Source organism: Polypterus senegalus, chromosome 4 (genome assembly GCF_016835505.1).
Source record: "Polypterus senegalus isolate Bchr_013 chromosome 4, ASM1683550v1, whole genome shotgun sequence".
Lineage (NCBI taxonomy): Eukaryota > Metazoa > Chordata > Cladistia > Polypteriformes > Polypteridae > Polypterus > Polypterus senegalus.
The window spans coordinates 242399915-242423512 of record NC_053157.1 but is presented as its reverse complement, the minus strand read 5'-3'; the positions used below and the strand labels follow the sequence as shown (position 1 = coordinate 242423512).

General features: G+C 40.9%; 1 protein-coding gene across 1 annotated transcript; it reads left to right on the top strand.

Moving 5' to 3' along the window:
- The first annotated feature begins 11216 nt into the window (after window positions 1-11216).
- LOC120528356 (zinc finger protein 525-like) lies at window positions 11217-18975 on the top strand. Its single transcript, XM_039752500.1, has 2 exons — window positions 11217-11239; window positions 14949-18975. The coding sequence occupies exon 2, from the start codon at window positions 15020-15022 to the stop codon at window positions 16007-16009; it is 990 nt and encodes a 329-aa protein (XP_039608434.1). The 5' UTR covers window positions 11217-11239; window positions 14949-15019; the 3' UTR covers window positions 16010-18975.
- Window positions 18976-23598: the final 4623 nt, after the last annotated feature.

Sequence of the window (23598 nt, the reverse complement as noted above, 5' to 3'; positions counted from 1 at the left end):
TGTCTCAATTTGTTCATTAATATATTTTGACAGTGTATTTTAATCAAAATTATTATAAACATATTACCCATATTCATTTCCCATATACAGTATAACGTTTTCTGAGAATAAATAAAAGAGTAACAACACAGTGTTTATAATTCACAAAACTCATCGTTTATCTGAAATGTTCTCCTTTGTATTTTTACATTTGTCAATGCAATGCTTCAGTGTACAGTCGATTTATTGCACTTCTGAAGGTGTACATTGTCGGTATTCTCCATTGCATTTGCCCCCCAGTGTAACGCGTGCCAGTGTAAGTGAGGGGCGGCAGACGAACTCACATAACGGGAGACAAGTCACCTCCTCACCCTGATGCCATGAGGGCTCTTCTCGTAAATATTACCATCTTGAGTTTTGTCTCATTCCTGCCAGTTTATTATTATTATTATTATTATTATTATTATTATTGAACTCGTATGTAGTATAAATGTGTGTCTTATTTTATGTGTGACAGGACGGACGGTAAAGCCTTGAATGAAACTCCGTGTTGATGCTTTAGGTAACACGACAGGTGTGGAGCAGGGAATGTTAAACGTGTCAGTGACTGCGGAGGATTGTGAGACTGAAGATGGTTTAAGAAAACAGAAACGACAAAACCTTAGTCTTTCAATAATCCTATTTCCATCAATGATTTACTCTGTTGTGCTGCACTTCAGAAGACTTCTTATTTACCCCCCTTTGAAAAGATGAATTCACAAGGACAGGATGTTGCTGACAAATTCAGATGTTTTTTGAAAGTTTGGCTGCAAATGTGCTTATCCAGCTGCTCCTTCTTGTCAGCACTTGAGTGATCTTTATGCCCACCTCTGGATGAATCCGCAGTTTTTTTCAACATTTTTGTCTCATTAACGCAGAAATCCCGAGGCTTTCCCTAAATTGCAGAAGACGCTGTCGATTGCACTGATTCTGTTTTAAAGACAGTTGTGATTAGTTATGCAGAACTCGTTTTTAGTCGCATTGTTTTTTTAAATCAATAATACAAATCAGCTAAAGATCTGGGAATCACCGAATAGTAAAAACGATTAATGAGGAGTGTCGTGCGCAGATACAAGTCGGCTTTGGTGAAGCGTTTCTTAGCCTCTCTGATATGATCGACATGGGGTGGAATAGACGCTGGATTGTTATAATACGTGCTGCTTTACGCAAATGAACGCCTATTAATTTGTTACAGATTCTAGGTGGACAAGACTACACAACAAGAAACGAATTGCATCATGTGAATCATCCAAAAAGCCAGCTAAACGTATTTCTAAACTTTCAGACAAGTAGGCCTACTACATAACTCTTTTTAAAAAGTATTTTTTTAAACTTTGGATAGGGATCACACGCGAGCACAAACTAGGATTTAAACTCGCGTCAGCACACCTTGCAGCAGGGCCAACTGCTTTTACGCTTTGAGCCAACGCCGTTCAGCAGATGAGGGGCTGACCAATCGGCAGCTGACTGCGAAGATATTAACGTCATGACGCAAGCGTGCCTCAAAACCACGTGACAGGCGCAAATCAAACTGGCCACAAAGCGGCGCTTCGAAAGGTCGACAAGTCAGTATCGATCAGTCCATCACTAGTTTGCTCTAATGAGGTCCTCGCGCTCGACTTCTTCAAGGTCATAAGAACAAGCAAAGGTGCGGAAGGTGAGACAAAGCCGAACATGGCGATCGCGTACGGATGGGAATGCCGGCAGTGAGGAAGACCGCGATATGCTGAGAGGCTTTAAATTTGAGGAGATGCCTGACGCTGCGTGGTTCGCTTGTAAATTTTAGGGATTGAGCGCTTCGTGGAGGAGGCGGCACAGCAAATCGCACCTTCACGAGTTTATTGTGGATGACGGTGGTCGTGCACTATTTTTGCTACTGCTACGTTACTTTATTTTCCGGTCGATATCCCGTGAAATGTAATGCAACATCTGTCTTGGCGGAGGCGTGTTAAATCGGGATTGCTTCTGCTCTCTTCACGTTCGTGCACTTTTCCGCGCCGCCTCTCCTTTTGATTAGGCGCATGCTCCGAACTGTGCTGTCTGTCTGGCACGCGCTTGTTAAGCCGCACGGCCCCGTCTTTCATTTCTGATTTTCAATAATATCCGCTTGCAGAGCCACAGCACCATACGATACTGCAGTTGTAGACATATATACGTAGACGGCTTATTCACTGTGTTTCGACACGATACGTCAGCGCGTCCGCCGTATTGCGAGTGGCAAAAGTGCCATTTAAACTAATACAGGTAGACGCGGAAACCGGGTTTTCTGATGAAAAAACAATAACGTTTAAAACAGTCTCGTTTCCATACAACAGATTTTGGCGCATCGTTTAAATGCAATTATTTATATCCATTTATTCATTAATAATGCCAATTAATAATAATGATATTATTACATAATTCCTCCCATATAAGTAAAATTTCTCGGACTGCCTTCTTCCATCTCTGAAACATTTCTAGACTTTCTCCTGTTTTAACGCAACACAGTACTGAAGTATTGGTTAATGCCCGAGTCACCTCGCTTTTAGATTACTGTAATGCTATTCTATCTGGCATCCCACAAAAATGTATCCATCGCTTACAACTTATAAAAATTCTGCTGCCAGGATGATAACCTGCTGTTCTAAATCCACTGAACATATCACACCGATTCTCTCTCAACTTCACTGGCTCCCTGTTCACTACAGAATACAATACACAATCCCGCTCTTAACATTTAAAGCTCTCCACAACCTCACTGATCTCCTCCAGACTTGCACTCCTCTCGCTCACTCAGATCCTCATCTGCAGCTCTACTTTCTGTACCACACATCAGACTCTGTTCTATGGGAGCTCGAGCGTCTGTCCTGGTGCTCCTCAACTCTGGAATTCTCTTTACTCTCATATTCGTCAATTTGACTCAATAACACATTTTAAAACTGTCCTCAAAACTTATCCTTTCAAACTGGCATTTATCTGCCAGTTATCTTTGTTTGTCTTTCTTTTACAGTGAAATGATCCACTCAATGACAAAAATAAACAATTTTGTTGTATACAAATTGGCTTAATTTCTGAAAACATTTCACTCATTCCTCTATCAATCTCCCCTCCTCTCTCTCTCTCACACACACACACACACAATGTGGTTGCTTAAATATATACAGGATAGGATCTAAAATCCATGACACAGATCTGTCTTACATAGCTCTGTAAGTTAAAAGTATTCAGTTTGGCAACATGGTGCAGCCTTAGTTTGTGGAAGACAGACACAGCTAAAGACATGAGCTGAAAATGATGGTTGTCAATTTCAAACTGTGTTTCCTCGATGTGCTCCTTGAGAAAAAACACATCATCTGAACCAATCTCAGCCCAAACAAACTGATTGATCAAAGATAAACCGACAGCTTGACCTAATGTCGACTGACGGATAACACGTTCAGCTACTTTGACCACCTTGACTGGACCCTCAGAAGGAATCATCATACCTCCTTTCTTTTTTAATGTGAGCGAGTGGTAGCTTTGATCATATGATGCTGGTACAGCATCTATTACCAAACTAGCACGGCATGCATCACAGGACAGCTTTCTCTAAATCCCGTCTAAGGGCTACCTGACCACCCACTGCTTCCTGAGGTGGATTTCTTTGGGAAACCTTCAAAGTCTGAGAAATGTTAACAGCTAACAACAATCTACATAGTTAGTGACTAAATACGTTTAGCCAAAATGATGTTTGGAGGCTCACTTGAGCACATGGATACATAGCTTTGCTAGCTTAGCCTGGCATAGCTAAAGTTAAGATTATAAAACGGGATTTTCTAATGGCCAAATATAACCAAAACAATTGTTCAACCTTACCTATGAAATGTAATCCCTGTGATCTGGTTTGAAGCGTACAGCGGTTTGTACAATCCCAAGCAGCACATGTGTGAGGCATCTTTATCCATTACTTCACTCCACAGCAGTGCCACTCGCAATATGGCAGCGATGTTGATGTACGATGCTGCTGATCATGCGGCGTCTAGTAATTCTTTATAGATGGTTGTAGACCCGCAGTTACAGAACCGGAAGTGACGTCACTGTTGTTTCAGGACTGATTTCATAAAATTACTTTTGGAATGTTTCGGCAGGTCTTGGCAAAAGCCGGAAAGTAATGTCGGGTCAAGGACCCGTTCAGAAATTAAGCGATAAAAAGTAAACCAAAGCAAATAATACGCATCATTGTGAAGTTCAGAGGGTTTCTGCCATCACGTCAAGTCATACATCAAATTAAACGATATGGATTGTTTCTGTGAAATACACTAAGCAACTTGAGCATGGGAAAGGAGCTGCATAAATAAAATGTATTAATAATAATGTTGATAGTAATGTTATTATTTACATTGTGTTTGGGTCTATGGGAACCATTGAATATGTTGACAACATTAAAATCATCAAGATCTGTGTTAATTGAAAATGGTTTCTCATTTTCATTCATGAAACGAAGTATATAATATAATTATAATGTTTACACCACGTTAGAGTTTAATAATAAAAGTGATTGTTTTTTTAAATGTACTATGCATGTGTGCAATATTCTTCTCAACCAATTTAGAATTACAGTAACATTTAAGCCAATCTAATATTTTTAAACATGAAGAAAATAGCAATACATATTCTACAATGAATTATGTTATACTGTATATGAATTGCATTATATAGAACTGCTCTAGTTTTTTCACTTATTATTATAAACAATGGGCCATCAAAATAAAATAAAATAGAAAATAACACAATTTATTTATATAGCACCCTTCCTATGCCCAAAATTCAGAAAGTACAACAGGACCGATTATAACATTGGTTACAAGTAATATCTTCACTAAATAAAGATAAATACAGGATATACAAAACATTCAAATAGAATAATAGACAATAATGTAGACTAAAATACAACATATAATACTACAAACAATTCTTGAGCAAATAGCATAAATTGTGAAAAAAATGCAAACCCTGAGTACCTGGACAGATAGAGGAGGTAAACTGAAAGAAGGGGCCAAATGTCAGGTCTGTTTAATGTCCTCCTAAATAAATGAGTTAAAACAAATGAATGGAGTCAGCTGATGTCATTAATTTCAGGAGATCAGCCCACAGCCAGCTCATATACAGTAATCCCTCGCTATATCGCGCTTCGACTTTCGCAGCTTCACTCTATCGCAGATTTTAAATGTAAGCATATCTAAATATATATCACCGATTTTTCGCTGGTTCGCGGATTTATGCGGACAATGTGTCTTTTAATTTATGGTACATGCTTCCTCAGTTTGTTTGCCCAGTTGATTTCATACAAAGGACGCTATTGGCGGATGGCTTAGAAGCTACCCAGTCAGAGCATGTATTACATATTAACTAAAACTCCTCAATGATATAAGATATGCTTCCCGCGCGGTGCTTGATTGTTTGCTTTTCTTGGTCTCTCACCCTCTCTGACATTCTCTGCGCCTGACAGAGGGGCTGTTTGCACAGAGGATACGGACGCTCCTCTACAAAATGCCACTTTATCGCGGTGCTTCGGCATACTTAAAAGCACGCATTGATTTTTTGATTGTTTGCTTTTCTCATTCTCTCTCACCCTCTCTGACATTCTCTGCACCTGACGTAGGGGGTGTGAGCAGAAGGGCTGTTTGCACAGAGGATACGGACGCTCCTCTACAAAATGGCGCTTTATCGCGGTGCATCGGCATACTTAAAAGCACGTATTGATTTTTTGATTGTTTGTTTGCTTTTCTTAGCGAGCGCTCTCTCTCTGACATTCTCTGCTCCTGACGGTTCTCCTTTGAAGAGAAGATATGTTTGCATTCTTTTAATTGTGAGAAAGAACTGTCATCTCTGTCTTGTAGTGGAGCACAGTTTAAACGTTTGACTAAAGGGTGTTATTTCATGTCTAGAGGGCTCTAATAATGTTAACAGTGTGGGAGAGTTTATAAGGGCTTAAAATATATAAAAATAACCATACAAACATATGGTTTGTACTTCGCGGATTTTCACCTATTGCGGGGGGGTTCTGGAACGCAACCCCCGCGATCGAGGAGGGATTACTGTATACAGCTGAAGGCCCTGCTGTCACCCACAGAGTGCAGGTTAGTGAGGGGCACAGAATGAGAGGACCTTAATGGGCAGGTCATTAACAGAATTTGATATTCAGTCCTGTAAGACACGGGGAGCAGTGAAGGTGCAGCAGGATGGCTGTGATGTGCTCGCTGTCGGTGGTCCGTGTCAGGACTCTGACAGTCGAGTTTTGGTGCAGCTGGAGCTGTGATATACGATTAGAAGTGTCACCTGCCAGTAGTGACTTACAATAATCAATGCGGGATGTGATAAAAACAGGGACAAGATTCTCAGTATTAGAAAAGGAGAGGACTGAGCAAACATAAGAGAGGTGACACAGGTGGATGTTTCTTAATGTGGCTTACAAGGTGAAATAAGAAAAGGAGGAATCAAAGTGACACCAAGAAGGTCTGATGAGATCATCACCCAGATGGCTGAAGAGGAGTTTGTTTTAAGTTGCACTTTAGTGCCACTTTGCAAGAGTTTAGTTTTGTTGCAATTTAATTTTAAAAAGTTTTGCTTTGTTCAGGTTTTAATTTTAATTTAATTTCACTAATTCAAGTTGTGAGCTGAGAAAGCTGTGATGAAGTGTCACTTTTAACACTGAAATTGATCTAAACATCATCTGCATATAAAGATAAGCCAGTCCAAAGCTACGAATAACTTGCTCAAGGGGAAGCACAGAGATACAGAAGAGCAGAGGATGTCATTTCATTAACAAAAGGAAGTCAGATGGAGGAACTTCTGTGAGAAATGAAGGCATGAGGGTTACCCTGGACATGACATAAGCTGCATGGCCACAACGCCATATGTAATAACTTTTCCTTTAACACAAATTGGGACAGCAGCTCCTCAAGAGAAAGGTAACAATGCTTAGCACAATAAGGTCAAATAAGCCAGAGCTCACATCTCAACTGCTGGCCACACAGAATAGGCCAGTGAAGACCTTCACGTTTGTCTAAAAAAATGACACATCCTTGGTGCACAATGTGATCTGCACAGGGATAGGAGATTCCATGGCCGCATATGATAATGGACGCTAATGCTACAAAAAGAGGAGTGGAGAATTTAGACAAAACATTACACTGGATGCTGGCCACAGGCAATTTTTTCAACAAATTGAACATCTCAGAAAAAAATATTTTGTCATCTCGGCAACCTTGAACCGAGACTGGAACAGGGAGGAGGAGAAGAGCAGGTAAACCATTGGTGACACCTCACATGCTGCTGGGTCGACATGTGCAAAAGACCCCAGCATGCACAGCCATTGTGACGATTCAACAGTCCAATCCACAGGGGAGCCAATGACGGCACCTGTAGTGTGTGTGCATAGTGAGTGTGTTTGTGTGTCTCACTGAGTGAACTGTACAGTTATTACAGTATTGTGTAGAAAATGAAAATATCCAGGTCTGCTTGATAAACAAATAGAATGTGATTTAAAAACTAAGTCCCTCAAAAGACATACATAGCAAAAATGTAATCATAAGTTGAGATTCAACACAATTATATTTCATGCTTCTCAAAGAGAAATTAAAATATGATGTTTGTAAACTACTGCATTTGTGATGGACTGAAGTGTGAGGCTATCTAAACTATCATTGAGTGAATTTCAGTAAAGTGTGTAGTGACTTAGGAAACCACAATATTACATTAAAATATACTGTTCAAAAAATTAAAGGAACCCTTCTTTAATCCGAGTATTGCATCAAGTCAATGACACTTGTGGGCTATTGATCTGATCAGCTAAGAATGCAGAAGGGCTTGTTCATCAGTTTCAGCTGCTTTGGTGCACTAGTGGGGGGCTCAACAATGAGATGACCCCCAAAACAGGAATGAATGGTTTAACAAGTGGAGGGAGGCCACTGACATTTTTCCCTCCTCATCTGCTTTGTCACTCGTTTTGCATTTGGCTACGGTCAGTGTCACTACTGGTAGCATGAGGCCATACCTGGACCCTACAGAGCTGGCACAGGTAGTTCAACTTCGCCATCAATATGTGGCATTGCCAGAAGGTTTGCTGGTCTCCCAACACAGTTTCTAGGACATGGAGGAGATTCCAGGAGACAGACAGGCAATTAATCTAGGAGAGCTGGACAGGGCCCCTTGTAGAAGGTCCTTATCACATCAGCAGGACTGGATGAACATGATGAGCACTGCCAGAGCCTACAAAATGACCTCCAGCAGGCCACTGGTGTGATTGTCTCTAACCCCTGACGAAAAGAAACAGACTTCATGAGGGTAGCCTGAGGGCCTGACGTCCTCTAGTGGGCCCTGTGGAGCTTGATTGGCATTTGCCATAGAACACCAGAATTGGCGGGTCCACCACTGGCAGGTGGCCTGTGCTTTTCACAGATGACAGCAGGTTGACCCTGAGCACATGTGGCAGACGTGAAAGGGTCTGGAGAAGCTGTGGAGAACGTTATGCTGCCTGTAACATTGTTCAGCAAGACCAGTTTGGTGGTGGGTCATTGAGGGTCAGGGAAGGCACATCCATGGAGGGACACAGACCTCTACAGACTAGACAACGGTGGGCACCTTGACTACCATTAGGTATCGGGATGAAATCCTTGGATGCATTGTCAGACACTATGTAGCTTATGTCATGTCCAGGGCAACCCTCGTGCCTTAATTTATAATATAATAATTAAGTTATCTTAATTTTACAATAATATCATCTTATATCACAGCTCCAGCTGGTTCAAAACTCAACTACAATAGTCCTGACACGATCACGATGGATTAAAGGCCAGAAGTACCCATAACCGTCATCACCAAATTCTTTGAGAACCTTGAATACAATGAGGACTGACTGAGGTCATTGATGTTAGGTAGAATGCTTAGAGGGTCAGGTGGTCTCATGGCCTCTGAACACCTGCAGATTTTATTTTTTTCTCCAGCCGTCTGAGTTTTTCTTTTTTTTCTTTTTTTCTTCTGCCCTGAAAGCTTGGTGAGCATATTCTGATGACCATGTTGGTGAATCCCTGTTGAGCCCACTCCTATCTTGCCCCTCAGACCCTCGTGCCACTAGGTGTGCTTTAAATACGATTCCTGCTGAAGTCTCCATTTTAAAGGGCATATCCATCTTGTGGTTTTCCACCTCCTCAGATGCTCCATTTCTTTTCCAGCTGCTTATCTCTTCCTGCTTTGCTGACTCAGCTGATATCTCCGTGATTTCCACACACAAGTCCCATAGTTGCAGTTCATTAGTTTCTAGTTCATCTTGCAAATTATCCACAATTGATGTGTCAACTGACCCTTCTGTGTCAGCAATGCTGTCAGGATCAGTAAACTCTAAATTATACCAATTTCTATTTTGCCAGCCCAATCGAATACTTTAGCTGTATGTCACCATCCCCGTCCACATATCTCACAGTTTGCCCCTTTTTTAGACAAACACAACAACTCCGTCTTATCCTGTGAGTTTGCTCAACTTCAACATTGACATCTTCTACTGGGATTGAAGAGTTTAGAGTCTCCTTCACATCTCCAGTGTCTTCATTATCTGATGTAGTGTTAGATAAATCTCTCTCTTCATCTCTTTCACTGCTGGTGGTATGTCGATTGTCACCTTTACCGTTGACTTTACGTAGTCTAGAATGGTAGGCCCTTCCAAGAGCACCTCCACATCTGACGTATTTCACAACTCCATCCTGTCCAGTGACATCTACAGGTCCCTTCCATTCTGCACAGTCCACTTTGTCTCAGATTTATCATTTTCAGAATTAACCTGTCTCTGGAGTGCTCTCCGTATTTGGTCTGAACACTTGGCTTCAGTAAATGCTCTTCTTGGAGTTTGCGGTGCTGGAATATGTGCTCCACTGACACACTCCTAGTGGTGCCTTCTAGGGCGGGTGGTCTGTCCACGAGAACACAAGGAAGATTTGGATTACGGCCAAACACTGGGTGATATGAGCTGTACCCATAAATATTGTATATGGTATTCTTTACCATTAGTGCCCAGTGGCACTAATCTAGCACTAACCAGTCACATCCAGTATTCTTTATCACTTTCTGTATAATTTCTGTGAGTGTCTGATTGTGTCTCTCAGGCAGTCCATTACCCTAGGGACTGCATGCAGTGGTGGTCTTTGTTTCAATATTAAAATTCTCTGCCATCTCTCTGATTCCCCACCATTATCACAAAGTAGTTTCTGTGGAGCTCCATGTACACTAATCTGAGAAAGAGTGAATGAATTGTTTCACAATTTCTGATGGTCTCTTTGTCTTTACAACACTTCCTGCACTGAAACGTGTGAATGTGTCAATGATGTGAAGACCCCATACTCCTGTTTGAAGTTCATGTCAGTCTATAGCCAACAAAGCCCTAAATATGACAGCTTTAATAGACCTGCCATTGCTGTGTCCAAACATGATGGTGTTGTGTAGATAAAGTGTCATATCTACATGGTGGGACTGAAATGTATACAAATCCCCTTTAATGAAGTTCTGCAATGCACTTTGATCACATCTGAATTGTTTGATTAGTAATTTTTAAACTCAAGACAAATGTGTCTTTGACCCAAACCTTATGGAGGGCACTGTGACCCTGAAGTGTGCTCATTATTGTTACTGACTTTATGAAGTTAATTCTCCATTTTTTATTTTCACAGGGCTTTCCCATTTCACTTGGCCATACACTGAGGTGTCTAATGGCCTCCAGCTCAGGGCTGTCCATGTGAGAAGTGAATCTGAGAAGAGAAGGGCAGACACTTAAAGAGAGAGAAGAGTTTCCCACAGAGCATGGCCTCTGTCAAAGAAGATGGTGTGGATGAAAGAACGGTGGACATTAAAGAAGAGGACTGTGAGCGGCTCACACCAGAGGATGTGTGTGTGAAGCTGGAGGATCACGAGGAAAGAATTTCAGTTTTTAAAGAGGAGGAGGAGTGCAAGCGGGTGACTGCTGCCATTAAAGCTGAGAATTTGAAGGATTTCTCCGTTGGTCATGAACTTCAAAAGCATGAAACTGAGGATATTTTCAAGCAAGATGCCTATGAAGAATCTCCATCCAGTTTACAGCCCTGGTCCACTAATACAGGAGGACTGGCTACACAGGAGAATTCTGCAGAGCTGAAATCAGAGTTATCGGAGTCTGAAGAGAAAATCACAGAGGGAAATGGGAGAGAAGGAGAAGAGACATCTGAGAGTGTTGGAATAAGTGAGTAATGTGATTACATATAAAAGAAAGAGAGCATTTATAAATTCTAACGGTGGGTGCTTTGTTGTTTTTAGGAGATAAAAATGAGAGTGAAAAACACGGTTTATTGAACTTGGATAAAGACCACCTGTTTGGGTGCGTGATAACAAACAATAGGTTACCTAATAAATGATAAATTAGAAAAACTTGGGTGAATAAGGAAAAATCTAAAGTGTTGAGGGCATGACTTGAACAACAAGAGGCTTTGACTGAAGGTGTGACTATGTTAGGCCAACAGCGCATTACATTCAATGAGAATATCAAATGCCGTATTTTGTTCAAGACGTGTATGTTTCTTAAGTTGTGTGACAGTTAAGGCAGAAATATTCACAAAAAGAAAGAAATAAGAACAAAATTCTTATCCCTTTGCAATAAATACGAGTGAATTTGCTCAAGCCAGTGCCCACCTAATATGTGCCTCATCTTTCGAATGGTAATCTCATGCACTTTGACGTTAACAGTGACAAGAGTTACCTGTTTGGGCCTTGATGACATTCAGGGGGTCTCAGCGTCTTCTTTCAGCATTTTGTGTTCTGCTCTCAGCCTGAACTTGCTGGGGCAGCAAGCCCTGGACAAGTTGGACGTGGTGTGAAATCTTCACTTGGAGATGATGTTGGGCCCTTCCGTCTCCCACAGTCACATCGGATTAATTTGAAGTCACCACTCCACTTCACCTGCATGTTTTTGGGGATGAGGGGATGAACCAGAATAACCAGAAATGCTATTCAGAGCCCCAATGTAGAAATACTGTGGGCAGGATTTGACCCCAGGACACCTGAATAATAAAGCAGCTGTGCTAAACATTGTACCCCCCTAACACAACCAAATCTATTGGTATATTTATTTCTAGTCCAGTTTATGGTCTAGAGGATGTAACTATCATTACATACATTACAATTAAGAAGGGAAAACCCAAATTCAGGACATTATTGTGTAGAGAGGCTCTTATCTGAGTCTTTAGAGCTGATATTGATCACCCATTCCATTAGGATCTGCTGATATCAATAATAATAATCCCTTTTTTTAATAATAATAAATGTATTTTTAGCCATGCATAAACTTCACATTCCATAATAAAGTGCTACAGCATACAGCATACACAAAGAACATTTACCCATGACGCACACATAATGGAACACAAATAAGATAAACAAAACAAAAGGCATGTTGTTTCTTTAGGAGGCAGTAGCTCTCCGGAAATGTGTTCTTTTGAAATTGCAGCATATTAAGTAACCGAAAGATATAGAAATATGACGGAAAGGCGATATCTCTCCCATCGTGATTACGACGGTAAAAACATCACATTAGAAACAAAGAAATACTTTATCTTACTTTACTGACAGTTTTACACGGTTACAGACTGGAAGCTTATGACAGACTCTATCAAGGTGTGGGAGTATTGATCTACGCAGTTTGCCATCTTTCATCACCACGCTGAAAGGATTTTCCGGACGGAGGACATACTCTTCCGCCTGACAGCTTCAGAGGGTTTGACTGCTTGTTCCATGTATTTATACTGTCTTCTCCACGTGCAGGGCCCTCCCTGGTCTCCAAACAAGGAAAGTAAGGATTCAGTTTCATCTCAGGAATAGTACATTGCCCCTTTCTGGTCTCCAAACAAGGACCGTAAACTCAAACCCCACCTCCAACAAGAATAGCAAAATGCTCACAATGCAGTTTGTCCCATTCTCCAAACTGCTAGGCTAATGGTTACTAAATGCAGCCTAGTCCCTGTGTACCATACTTGGTCTGCCTGTATGAATGAATTCTTTTACAGTGTTTTCCAGAGACCGTGACATTAACCTTAAATATTAAAGCAAAATATATTATAACACATGTCTTAATCTTACTCCACATTTCTAATTAAATAAAATGTTCAATTAGATATTTGTTGCCTTCGACTACGACAAGAAGAAAACGAGACAGTCTTGGTGACCTCTTCAGGTTCTCATCTAAGAATATAAGCATCTCTACGTGTTCTGAGGACAGTCTGGTCCTCCTGTCACCCACGACGTGTGCTGCCGTACTGAACAGACCCTCGCTGTTCCCACTCGTATAAGGCGGGCACAGGTAGGACGATGACTTTTATTGGTCCACCAGACAGCCAGTAGCCCAGCATCTCTTGGGTATAACTTTCACGGAGTTAAAGATTCGTCTCTGATGCTGCTGACTCAAAAATCGTTTTTATCATTATTGACAATTTCTTCATGCATTCTGCAGTTCTGCTAGCGAGGAGTTTCTTTGGATCTCTTGGCTGTCCTCTGTCACTCCGAGTTGGTCTGTGTGGTTGAGACACCGGCACAAAGAAGTTTATGTGTTTGAGATTTGCAGTCATCTGTGAAATACGCGTCCTTGTACCATTGTTTAATTTGGGGATTAAAATCATTATAATAAAAATATCTATCACAGAATTCATAACTGTATTGTGACTATTTACACTCAATGCATATTATGTATAATTAGTATTATTTATGTCTAAAAACTAGGCTCGCACCATTCTACCCAACAAACCAATAAGAGGGCTGATTACAGTTTCTAACTAATCGACATCCATTTGATAACGATTCGTATTTATATACCAGCTCAGTAAAACTCTGCATTGCTTTCCTCCCATCTACCTACACATTCACTGAAAGATTAATAAAAGGGATTTTAGTTAAAATAGTTAATACCTGGTTAATTAATTAAACAAATAAATCAGTCAGCAAACACTCACTGGCAGATGGAATCGTGGATCTAAATGACCTTGAAGGTGATATCTTCCAGAACTGAAAGTGGCTGGTTGTCCAGACTTACGAATTCCACTGTTTTAGCTGTCCCAGTAAGTCTTTGGCATTCTTGCTGTCAGTATTATAAGGTTGAGTTTTCTAAGTGCTGCCAATATTGGAGGCTGAGTGAGAGTAGGAGACTGAGCTAGACTAAGCTTGCTGGTCACCTCAGCCTTTGAACAGCTCATTCTTCACACCAGTCCCTTTTGTGTTGACTTCTTAGATACTGAATAAGGTTTTTATTGTTAAAGTGTTAGCAGGTAATCCTCCGTCACTGGCTTCTTTTTGCACAACTATTACAAACCGCAAATTTGTTATCTCTTGTTGGAATGCAGTAAAACATTTAGACGGGAGAGGACGTGTTTCTGTATGTTGGTAATGTTAAAACTTTGTCTTGTATGATTTTTATCATTTAATATCAGATGTTAAGATCAGTTCATTTGCTTATCATCAGTCGAGTCATTTGGAGTGAAACTTGGCTGATTTTGATTTGTGATCAATTGATCAGATCAGGCCTGTCTTTCACATGTGAGAGAAGGTGGAGAAATTGAACAGACAGCAGCAGAACATGTAAAGACCACACATGGAGTGGGCAGACCATAAACAGCACCTCAGTGTGAGGACATGACTCCAACCAGTGTACCACAGCTTTACTTGTACTCTTTCATTTATTTAAAAGGCAGGTAGTGGTTAGGAATTTGGACGTCAAATCCTGAAGCTGTAGGGTCAAATTCAGCTATTGACACCATGTGACCACGAGCAAGTCATGTGACCTGCCTTTGCTCCAGTTGGAAGAATAAGATAAATGTAACCAATTGTGTCTCAAATGTTGTAAGTCCCCTTGGATAAAGGTGTCAGGAAAAAAGTAATTAAAAATAGTTAAAATGTTTGTGTTATTTCAGATTTACAGAAGAATGGCAGCTTCTCTCCACCTTCATTTGGTCAGCCCTCTCCTCAATACGAAGAGAAAGGTATGAAGAAATCAGCAAGAGGATCAGAGGATCTGACAGAAGCCTTTTTGCAGTGCAGTTCTCTTCCTGCTACTGGAGTAACACAGACAGAAGCCATCAAAACTGATCGACAGCAAGTAGAGAAAGAAATCCAAATTCACAATGGAAAAAAACCGTATTGTTGTCATGAATGTGGTAAGTCGTTCTTTAGGAGAAGTGAACTTCAGAGGCACAGAAGAATCCACACAGGAGAAAAACCTCATTGCTGTTCAGAATGTGGTAAGTCGTTCTCACGTATAAGCAGTCTTCAGATACACAGAAGAATCCACACTGGAGAAAAATCTCATTGTCCAGACTGTGGTAAGTCGTTCTCACGTGTAAGCAGTCTTCAGATACACAGAAGAATCCACACAGGAGAAAAATCTCATTGTCCAGAATGTGGTAAATCATTCTCAACGAGAAGCAGTCTTCAGAACCACAGAAGAACCCACACAGGAGATAAACCTCATTGTCCAGAATGTGGTAAGTCCTTTTCAACGAGAAGCAGTCTTCAGAACCACAGAAGAATCCACACAGGAGGTAAACCTCATTGCTGCTCAGAATGTGATAAGTCGTTCTCACGTATAAGCAGTCTTCAGATACACAGAAGATTCCACACAGGAGAAAAATCTCATTGCTGCTCAGAATGTGGTAAGTCATTCTCATGGAAAAGTGAACTTCAGACGCACGAAAGAATCCACACAGGAGAAAAACCTCATTGCTGTTCTGAATGTAATAAGTCATTCTCACGTACAAGCAGTCTTCAGAGACACAGAAGAATCCACACAGGAAAAACATCTCATTGTCCAGAATGTGGTAAGTCGTTCTCAATGAGAAGCAGTCTGCAGAAGCACAGAAGAATCCACACAGGAGAAAAACCATATTGTTGTAGAGAATGTGGTAAGTCATTCTCAAGGAGAAGCAGTCTTGAGGTACACAGAAGAATCCATACAGGAGAAAAAGCTCATTGCTGACAAGAATGTGCCAAACAATTTTCTTACAAATGTCGTTTTCAAACGCACACAGAAATTGATACTGGAGAGAAGGCATATTGCTGTTCTCAATGTGGAAAAAGGTTTTAAACATTAGCTCTTTTCAACTAAACACACAAACTCCAACTAAAGCGAAAATGCAGTATGTATGTTCTGAATGTGGCAAATGTTATACAAGCCAGAAAAGTCTTTATCCAAATGCCAAAATCCATACTGAAGAAAAATTTCATTGCTGTTCTGTATGTGAGAAACGATTCTTATATTTAAGCGTACTTCAGTGCCACATCCGAACTCACACTGGAGATAAACCTTATCGTTGTCCTGAATGTGATAAGCATTTCTCACAACAAAGCACCATAAAAAGTCACATCAGATGTCACACAGGAGAGAAACGTCACCTTTGCTTGTAATGTGGCAAACAATTCTCATATCTATTTCTCTGTATAAGCATACTAAAAGTTATACTGGAGAGAAGCCTTACAGTTGTACTGAATGTGGAATGTGATTCTCATATAACAGTTCTCTTCACAGTCATACAGTAATTCATTCCAGTAAGAAACAATGCTGTTCTGACTGTGGCAAGCTTTTCTCAGACAGCATGACTCCTAAAGATCACATGAGAATTCACTCTGGAGACAAACCTTATTGCCAGAATGTGGCAAACCTCAGATCAACATTAAATTCACACTGGAATACAACACATATTTCACAAACAGCAAGAATCCTCTTCAAGAACTTATAGGTGCAAGAAAATACCTCATTGTTTTCCTGATTGTGGTTAACGCTTTTTAGACAGCAGTGTACTTTATAGTCATAAATGACTGGCCTACTTCTGGTAAGCCTCTTCGCTGTTCTGAATGTTGAAAGTGGTCCTCCTGTATCATCCTTCATCAGCAACACGTAAGATTTCAACTATTCTGCAACTACTTCAACAAAGCAGGGACCGATCATCTCTGCACCAGTGCATAAGATGGTGAACAATACAAACACCAGACAACAGAATGAGGTAGCAACAGAACTGTGCGGTGATAACTTCATTCACAGAACACAACTGAAAAAGTTCAATGTAACAATGAAAAAATGGAGAAGTCAAATCAAATCTACAGTGCAGTGCCAACTACCAGGATGTGCCACTGACAACAAGGGAAATATTTTTGTTTTGGAACTTTGGAGATGGGGCCTTATCTGAGGAGCAATGAACTTGTACCGTCTCAGGGATGTCATCTGATGGCTGACGCCTGGGCTGAGTGCAGACAGCCGTTCTTAACCCTGATAATGAAGAAGTCATTTAGTGATGTCAGCTGACAGTCAATGCAGTCCAATCAGATACTGGGGAGGGGGACAGGACACTAAAAAGAGAGCCGTCACATGACAGACCAATATAGAGGGGCTTTATAGGTCTTTTACTGTAATTTAGGTTATCATTTATAAACGATAAGAGTCTTTACAAACCAAACACATTTATCGGCTGGGTGTCAAGGGTGAGTCCAAAAGTGGGAATTTAGGAAGATCGAAATACAAATAAAATGAAACATTCAGGGATCAAAGGGAAATGTTTAAGACCTGAAGAGGGCGTCACAACAGCATGCTAGGGTTAGCATGGGGGACCACAGAATATCAATTAATGTATTGAAGGAATATTATTTAAAATAATAATTTTATGAGAATTGGGACACCATAATGAATTCAGAACACGGTGAAAATGAAACACACAGGGATCTCTGCTGCCCCAGCTGATAATTTAACCTAAAATTATAACAGATGTTACTTTGCTCCATGTCAGTATATCCTGGGTGGTTTGTGAAGGACGCTATATACTCTGTATGTTTTGGTTCAAGTTTCAGTTTGAGTTCAGAACCTCCTTCATATCAATACCTAAGACAACGTTTCTTCATGTTGAGACTACAAGCTGAAGGCCACAGGACCTCAGTAAACTCCAACAGCAGGTTGGACGATTAGAAAGCTCTGCTTTGAGAGAGTGTCAGCTACACAAAGCTTCGGCTTCATTTCCATTGCAGAAAACTCCAAAAAGCAGAAGGGGCCCCTTCAGTACCCCCACCACTGAACATCAAATTTGACCACCTCACTACACGGTGTTGGTTCACTCAGCATGGACTTTCTGTATTTTGCAAGTTTATGTTTCTTTATTTGGCCACACTCTTTTTACATTTCATTTCATTGATGTTCTCAAATGTGTGAGTATAGTTTGACTCTTACAAGGTCTTATCCAAAAGGGTACATTGGCCATGAAATGCAAGAAGGTAGAAAAATATAAAAAGTGGAGCCCACAAAATTTGGAGGTGACATCGATGAAATACGCTCAGTGGCAGAGGTGACGTGGACAAAATCAGAAAGGAAAGCACAGAAAAGGCAGGTACCAACTGAAAACAAAAGAAGAAAGCTGATTGGTGGGGAGAACTGTCAGTCACTCCTGAGTGGACTGTTGAAGACAGCTGTGGCATGCAGACTTCAAAGTTCATGTGTTTTTGATGTCAAATCTCTGACTATGCACTGAATAAGTCTGTTATTTATCAGTTGGCATCTTCTAAAACTGTAATTTCATCACAAAGATCACACAAACACGTAATGTGGCATTTGTGATCAATCACTTTTGTTGGTTTTTATGGCACCATTCTTCAGCCCTGTACTGTATAGAGTGCCACTTCCACATCGGCAACCCCACTGCACCCCATAGCACATTTGAGTTTGGTACAGGAGCACAAAGTGGATGGCACTCTGAGAAGGACAGACTTGTAAGACGTGAACAAAGCCAGCTGCCCTCCCTCGTCTGTCTTCATTCAGAAGGACTCACCTGAGTGGTGGGATTGTTCTGCGGCGCTCCTGTTAGCCAACATTTCATCAGCTTGCTTTCTGTGTTTCATCTGATAACCAGCAGAGTTAATCAAAGATGAGCCAGGCCTGTTACAATGTGAACGTTCTTGACATTTTGTTTTGCTTTAAATATTTTTTCTGCTTCTTTACTTTGAGTTCTTGGAGGCCTTGTACATTAGAGATTATTAATACATGAGCATTTGGTGTTAATAATGAATTGACAATTAATAAACTGTTTTTATTGCTATATTGTTAGTGTGGCCTGTTGCCAATTTGTATCTTTATCTTTATTGACTGTGTTACTAGGACGTGTTGCACTGTTGCCTCCCTAGAATTAAGTGCCACATCACCGACACTCGGCCTCACACACTTCACCACACGTGAGGCAGAATCCAAGATTGCAGATCCAACTGTTAATCCCATTCCCTGCTTTCCCAGTCCCTTGGCTGTGTGTGTATTGAGGTGTATGTCTGAAGCAAACCTCTCCTCAAGGAGTCTACAGCACTGGTCAGATGAAGAACTTGACGCTTTGGGTTTAGACATAAAACGGAGAATACCTCATGCTGGATATGCTGTCGATGAGTGAAAGGGTGTCTGGTGGGATAGACTAAGGTAATAAGATAAGAACAATAAGACACGTTCATAGTCATTTTATGTTTTAATTTTTATTTTTTTATTTTTTGCCTTTTTTGTACATGGTACAATATTGTGCTGTTTGGTAGGATAGATGTCTTCTCCTGAGCGGTAACTCTTCATTACACACACACAGACCTGCCTACCATCACCGTTTTCAAGAACACATGAGGCACATGGAGACTTCACTTTTTCCTTGTTTAATTTAGATAAGGGGTGTCTACCGTCGATCCTGGAGTGTAGTGGGTCCGCAGCTCATGTAAAAAGGGCCACTTTTAAATAAATAATCACCGCACTCGCGGCTTGGTGAGAGGGCGTGGTGGTTGTGTGGCTGAAGCAATTCTCGGGGAGATTCGCGATGTGGGCGTTTCTCACCTAACTGTCCGCATCCGTGATTGTTCCTGGGGCTGCTGATTTGCCACAGCTGCCATGCCCTCTTGATAAATAGAAGCATGAGTCGGCTAAGAAGGGAAAGAAAAGAGAAACGAGAATGGGAGGTTGTGAGAGAAGACAGGAAGCAGTGTGGTGAGAGGGCCGGTGTGAGTGAGTGAGTGAGTGCAGGCTCGCAGGTAGGCAGCTGGGAGGTGAGCCCACGAGGGGAGTGTTTGGCCAACACTCAATGGGGCAGAAGGAAGTGGCCGCGCCAACTGAGCGATTAAGGTGCTGGAGTGACTAGTTGAAGGACGACAGGCCGCGTAAGGCTGTGAAGGCAGTGGGAGTCGGGAGGCTCGGTGGGTGAAGTCCTTGATGTGAGCGTCCTGGTCATCAAGGAAACCAAGTCTCGGTCTGGGATGAGTGCGCGTCCGAAGCCAGGGATTGGGAGGCCTCCAGACCAGTCGAGAAAAGGTCAGCTGCTAAGAGGGCGACTCTCTTGTTGCGGGGCCCAAATGGGAGAAACAGGAAAGATGTCAAGTAAAAGAAGACACTGGGCGGTCTCATGGTCTGGAATCCCTGCAGATTTTTTTTTTCTCCAGCCATCTGGAGTTTTATTTTTTTGTTTTTTCTGTGCTTCCTGACCATCGGACCTTACTCTTATTCTATGTTAATTAATGTTGACTTGTTTTATTTTTCTTACTGTGTCTTTCATTTAAACATTCTTCATTATGTAAAGCACTTTGAGCTACTTTTTGTATGAAAATGTGCTATATAAATCACTGTTGTTGTTGTTGTAAAGGATTGCTTCCTGTGCTATTTTAACCTTGTTGTTTTTAGAAGATTTTTCTATTTATTTTAACCTCCAGGATTTCACAACTATTTTATGGATTATTTATTTAATAGATCTTTTGAAGGACTGCACTTTACTGTGACTGTTGGAGGGTACTGGTCAGTGGTCACATGGTGTCAGATGGCTGATTTTTACACTGGATTTAAGACAAGATAAAACCCTGGATAGAGGGGCTCAGTGAAGGAGGTGTTGAACCTGTGCAGGAGGGTCATTGTGTGTGAGACGCTATAAAATGACAGAGAGCCAGCAGGCCAGTCCAGATACACACCTATTCTGGGGCTGTAGGGGTGCTGATTACAGTCTGCTTCTCATTGTGACACACAGCACTGCAAACCCCAGTGCCTGTCATTGTATCCAAGGAGGGACTCCCCACCATCTTCTTTTCCTGCTCAATCTTTTATATGTGACTCCAGTCCTCATGAAGCATCCACTGCACTCCACCTCCCAGTAACAGCGAGTCAGTCAGTCAGAGCCTCTCTGCAAAGAACTTGAGACCACCAGTCAAATCTCTCAGGATGATCAGGATATTCAGTCTTTGTCCCCTCACATGTCACCTTCTTGTTCCCTTCAGACAGACGGAGGTCTCTGTGTGTCATGTTGATGTCCAGTGTGAGGGGACAGAAGTCTGAAAGAAAAGAAAAGAAAACGAGTGAGGAAATCTGGGAGTGTGTAACAGGACTGGGGGCGGAGCACAACACAGATAATTAACAAGAACCAATCAGAAGCTGCACTGACGAGACACTAACAGTAAAGGGCTCATCTGATTGGACAGAAAGTGTGGGAATTCAAAATAAAATTCTGGAATTACAATATACGTCATAAGGTCACCATCGAGGTCAGAATTCTAATGGACTGTCCACTCGGACCGCTGGCTTTATTAAAATGGCCCTTTGTCACTGTCCACCTCTTTAATTTAGAATCAATCCTCTGTCACATTTCATCACCAAACTGATTTTTCCTTTCCTCATATTACAGCCCTGATCCTCATTCTGCCCCTTTCATTCCCAGTCTTTTGTTATTCCATTTCCAGTACTCTACTAAACATTTAGGGGTCACCCTGCAGGTCATGGTTACACAGAATATGAAAATAAAAAATAAAATCAGAAATGCCTGAAAATGATATGTTTATAATGAATAAAACTTGTGACTGACAGCTCAATGATTGCAGCAAAGAAGATGGCCATCGAGTGCTGGGAGACGTGCAGTTCATGTGGAAAGTCATCATGGAGTGAGCTGAAGCCACTCTGGCAGTAAAGGGGACACTTTAAAATCAAAAGATGCGGGTTCAAAATAATAAGGAAAGGAAAGAAGTTGAGCTCATCTGTGAGGCCGAGGGGTTGGAGCTGCAGCCTCACAGACTTTGAATTTGGCGACCATTAGTCGTCTTGACTGTCAAGCCTGCATGTTCTCCTCGTGTCACTCCTGCTTTGATTCACGCACTCCACAAATGTGCATGTTGGGTTCATTGGCGACTCTGAATTGGAGATACATTGAGAGATTCTTATCAAGACAGTGTCACTGTTAGGAAGTACAGCAATTAAATGTATGAAAGCCAAAAATAAGATGAATATATATATATATATATATATATATATATATATATATATATATATATATATATATATATATATATATATACATATCTGCGGTGGGTTGGCACCCTGCCCAGGATTGGTTCCTGCCTTGTGCCCTGTGTTGGCTGGGATTGGCTCCAGCAGACCCCGTGACCCTGTATTCGGATTCAGCGAGTTGGAAAATGGATGGATGGATGGATATATATATATATATATATATATATATATATGAAAATATAAATAAATAAAAATAACAATTAAGAATTGAGAACAATTGAGCTACATTATTTGTATGAAAATGTGCTATACAAATAAATAAATAAAGCTGATAAACTTGATATTGTAATTTGTGTGCATTTGGAAAAGTTAGATGTTTGCTGATCGCTCACAGTCACTATATGAAAGATCAGAGAGAGAACACATTGCAAACATGCATCCGGAAAAGCGTTAACGAAGTTTACTTGCCAAGATGTCTTAAAGGAAGTTCAATGCCATGATTTAAACTGTTTCACTTGGCGTAGGCTTCATTCTTTGCAGCGGTAGGATTACATAAAATTATCAAGAAACTGAGACAAGCATAGCAAAATCAGTAGTAGGAAAAATATGAACATTTGGGAATTGGACGAGCATTTTAATTAGAATTTGGATATTAAAATGTAAGAGAAGCTTTGAAAAAGTTAAACGAATTCAAATACTTGTGCTTCATGTTACAATCTGAGTCGTATTTACAGTTTGTTATGCAAAACACCCATGAGAGAAATGTAAGAGGAAAGTACCAAAATAAAAAATGAAGCGATAGAAAAATGTGAGTATACAATAACAACAACAACATTTATTTCTACAGCACATTTTCATACAAACAGTAGCTCAAAGTGCTTTACATAATAAAGAATAGAAAAATAAAAGACACAATAAGAAAACAAAATAAATCAACATTAATTAACATCGAATAAGAGTAAGGTCCGATGGCCAGGGGGGACAGAAAAGATAGAAAAGACATATAGACTGTGTGTGTGTGTGTACATATCTGAGTACGTTTGAGACTGTAATTAGACAGATAAAAAGAGATGTGCCCTGTATTTAGCCTCAAAGGTACCGAGCGCATGCCGATGTCTCTGTGCGCACGCGCGTCATTTCTTCGGCGTGTCTTTGCTGAACGTATTCATTGTGTGCGCGTCTTTTCACTGATGATGTGCTCAGCTTTTTCAAACTGACTTTTGTGCGAGCCTGGAGAGAGAAGTGCCGCGGTGTGTGCGAGTGTTTAGGAGTAGAAAGCGAAACATGGAGACCTCTGGGTAATGTAGTTC

Coding starts and splice junctions, on each gene's coding strand:
- LOC120528356 (XM_039752500.1), top strand. CDS start 15,020: ATGAAGAAATCAGCAAGAGGATCAGAGGATCTGACAGAAGCCTTTTTG.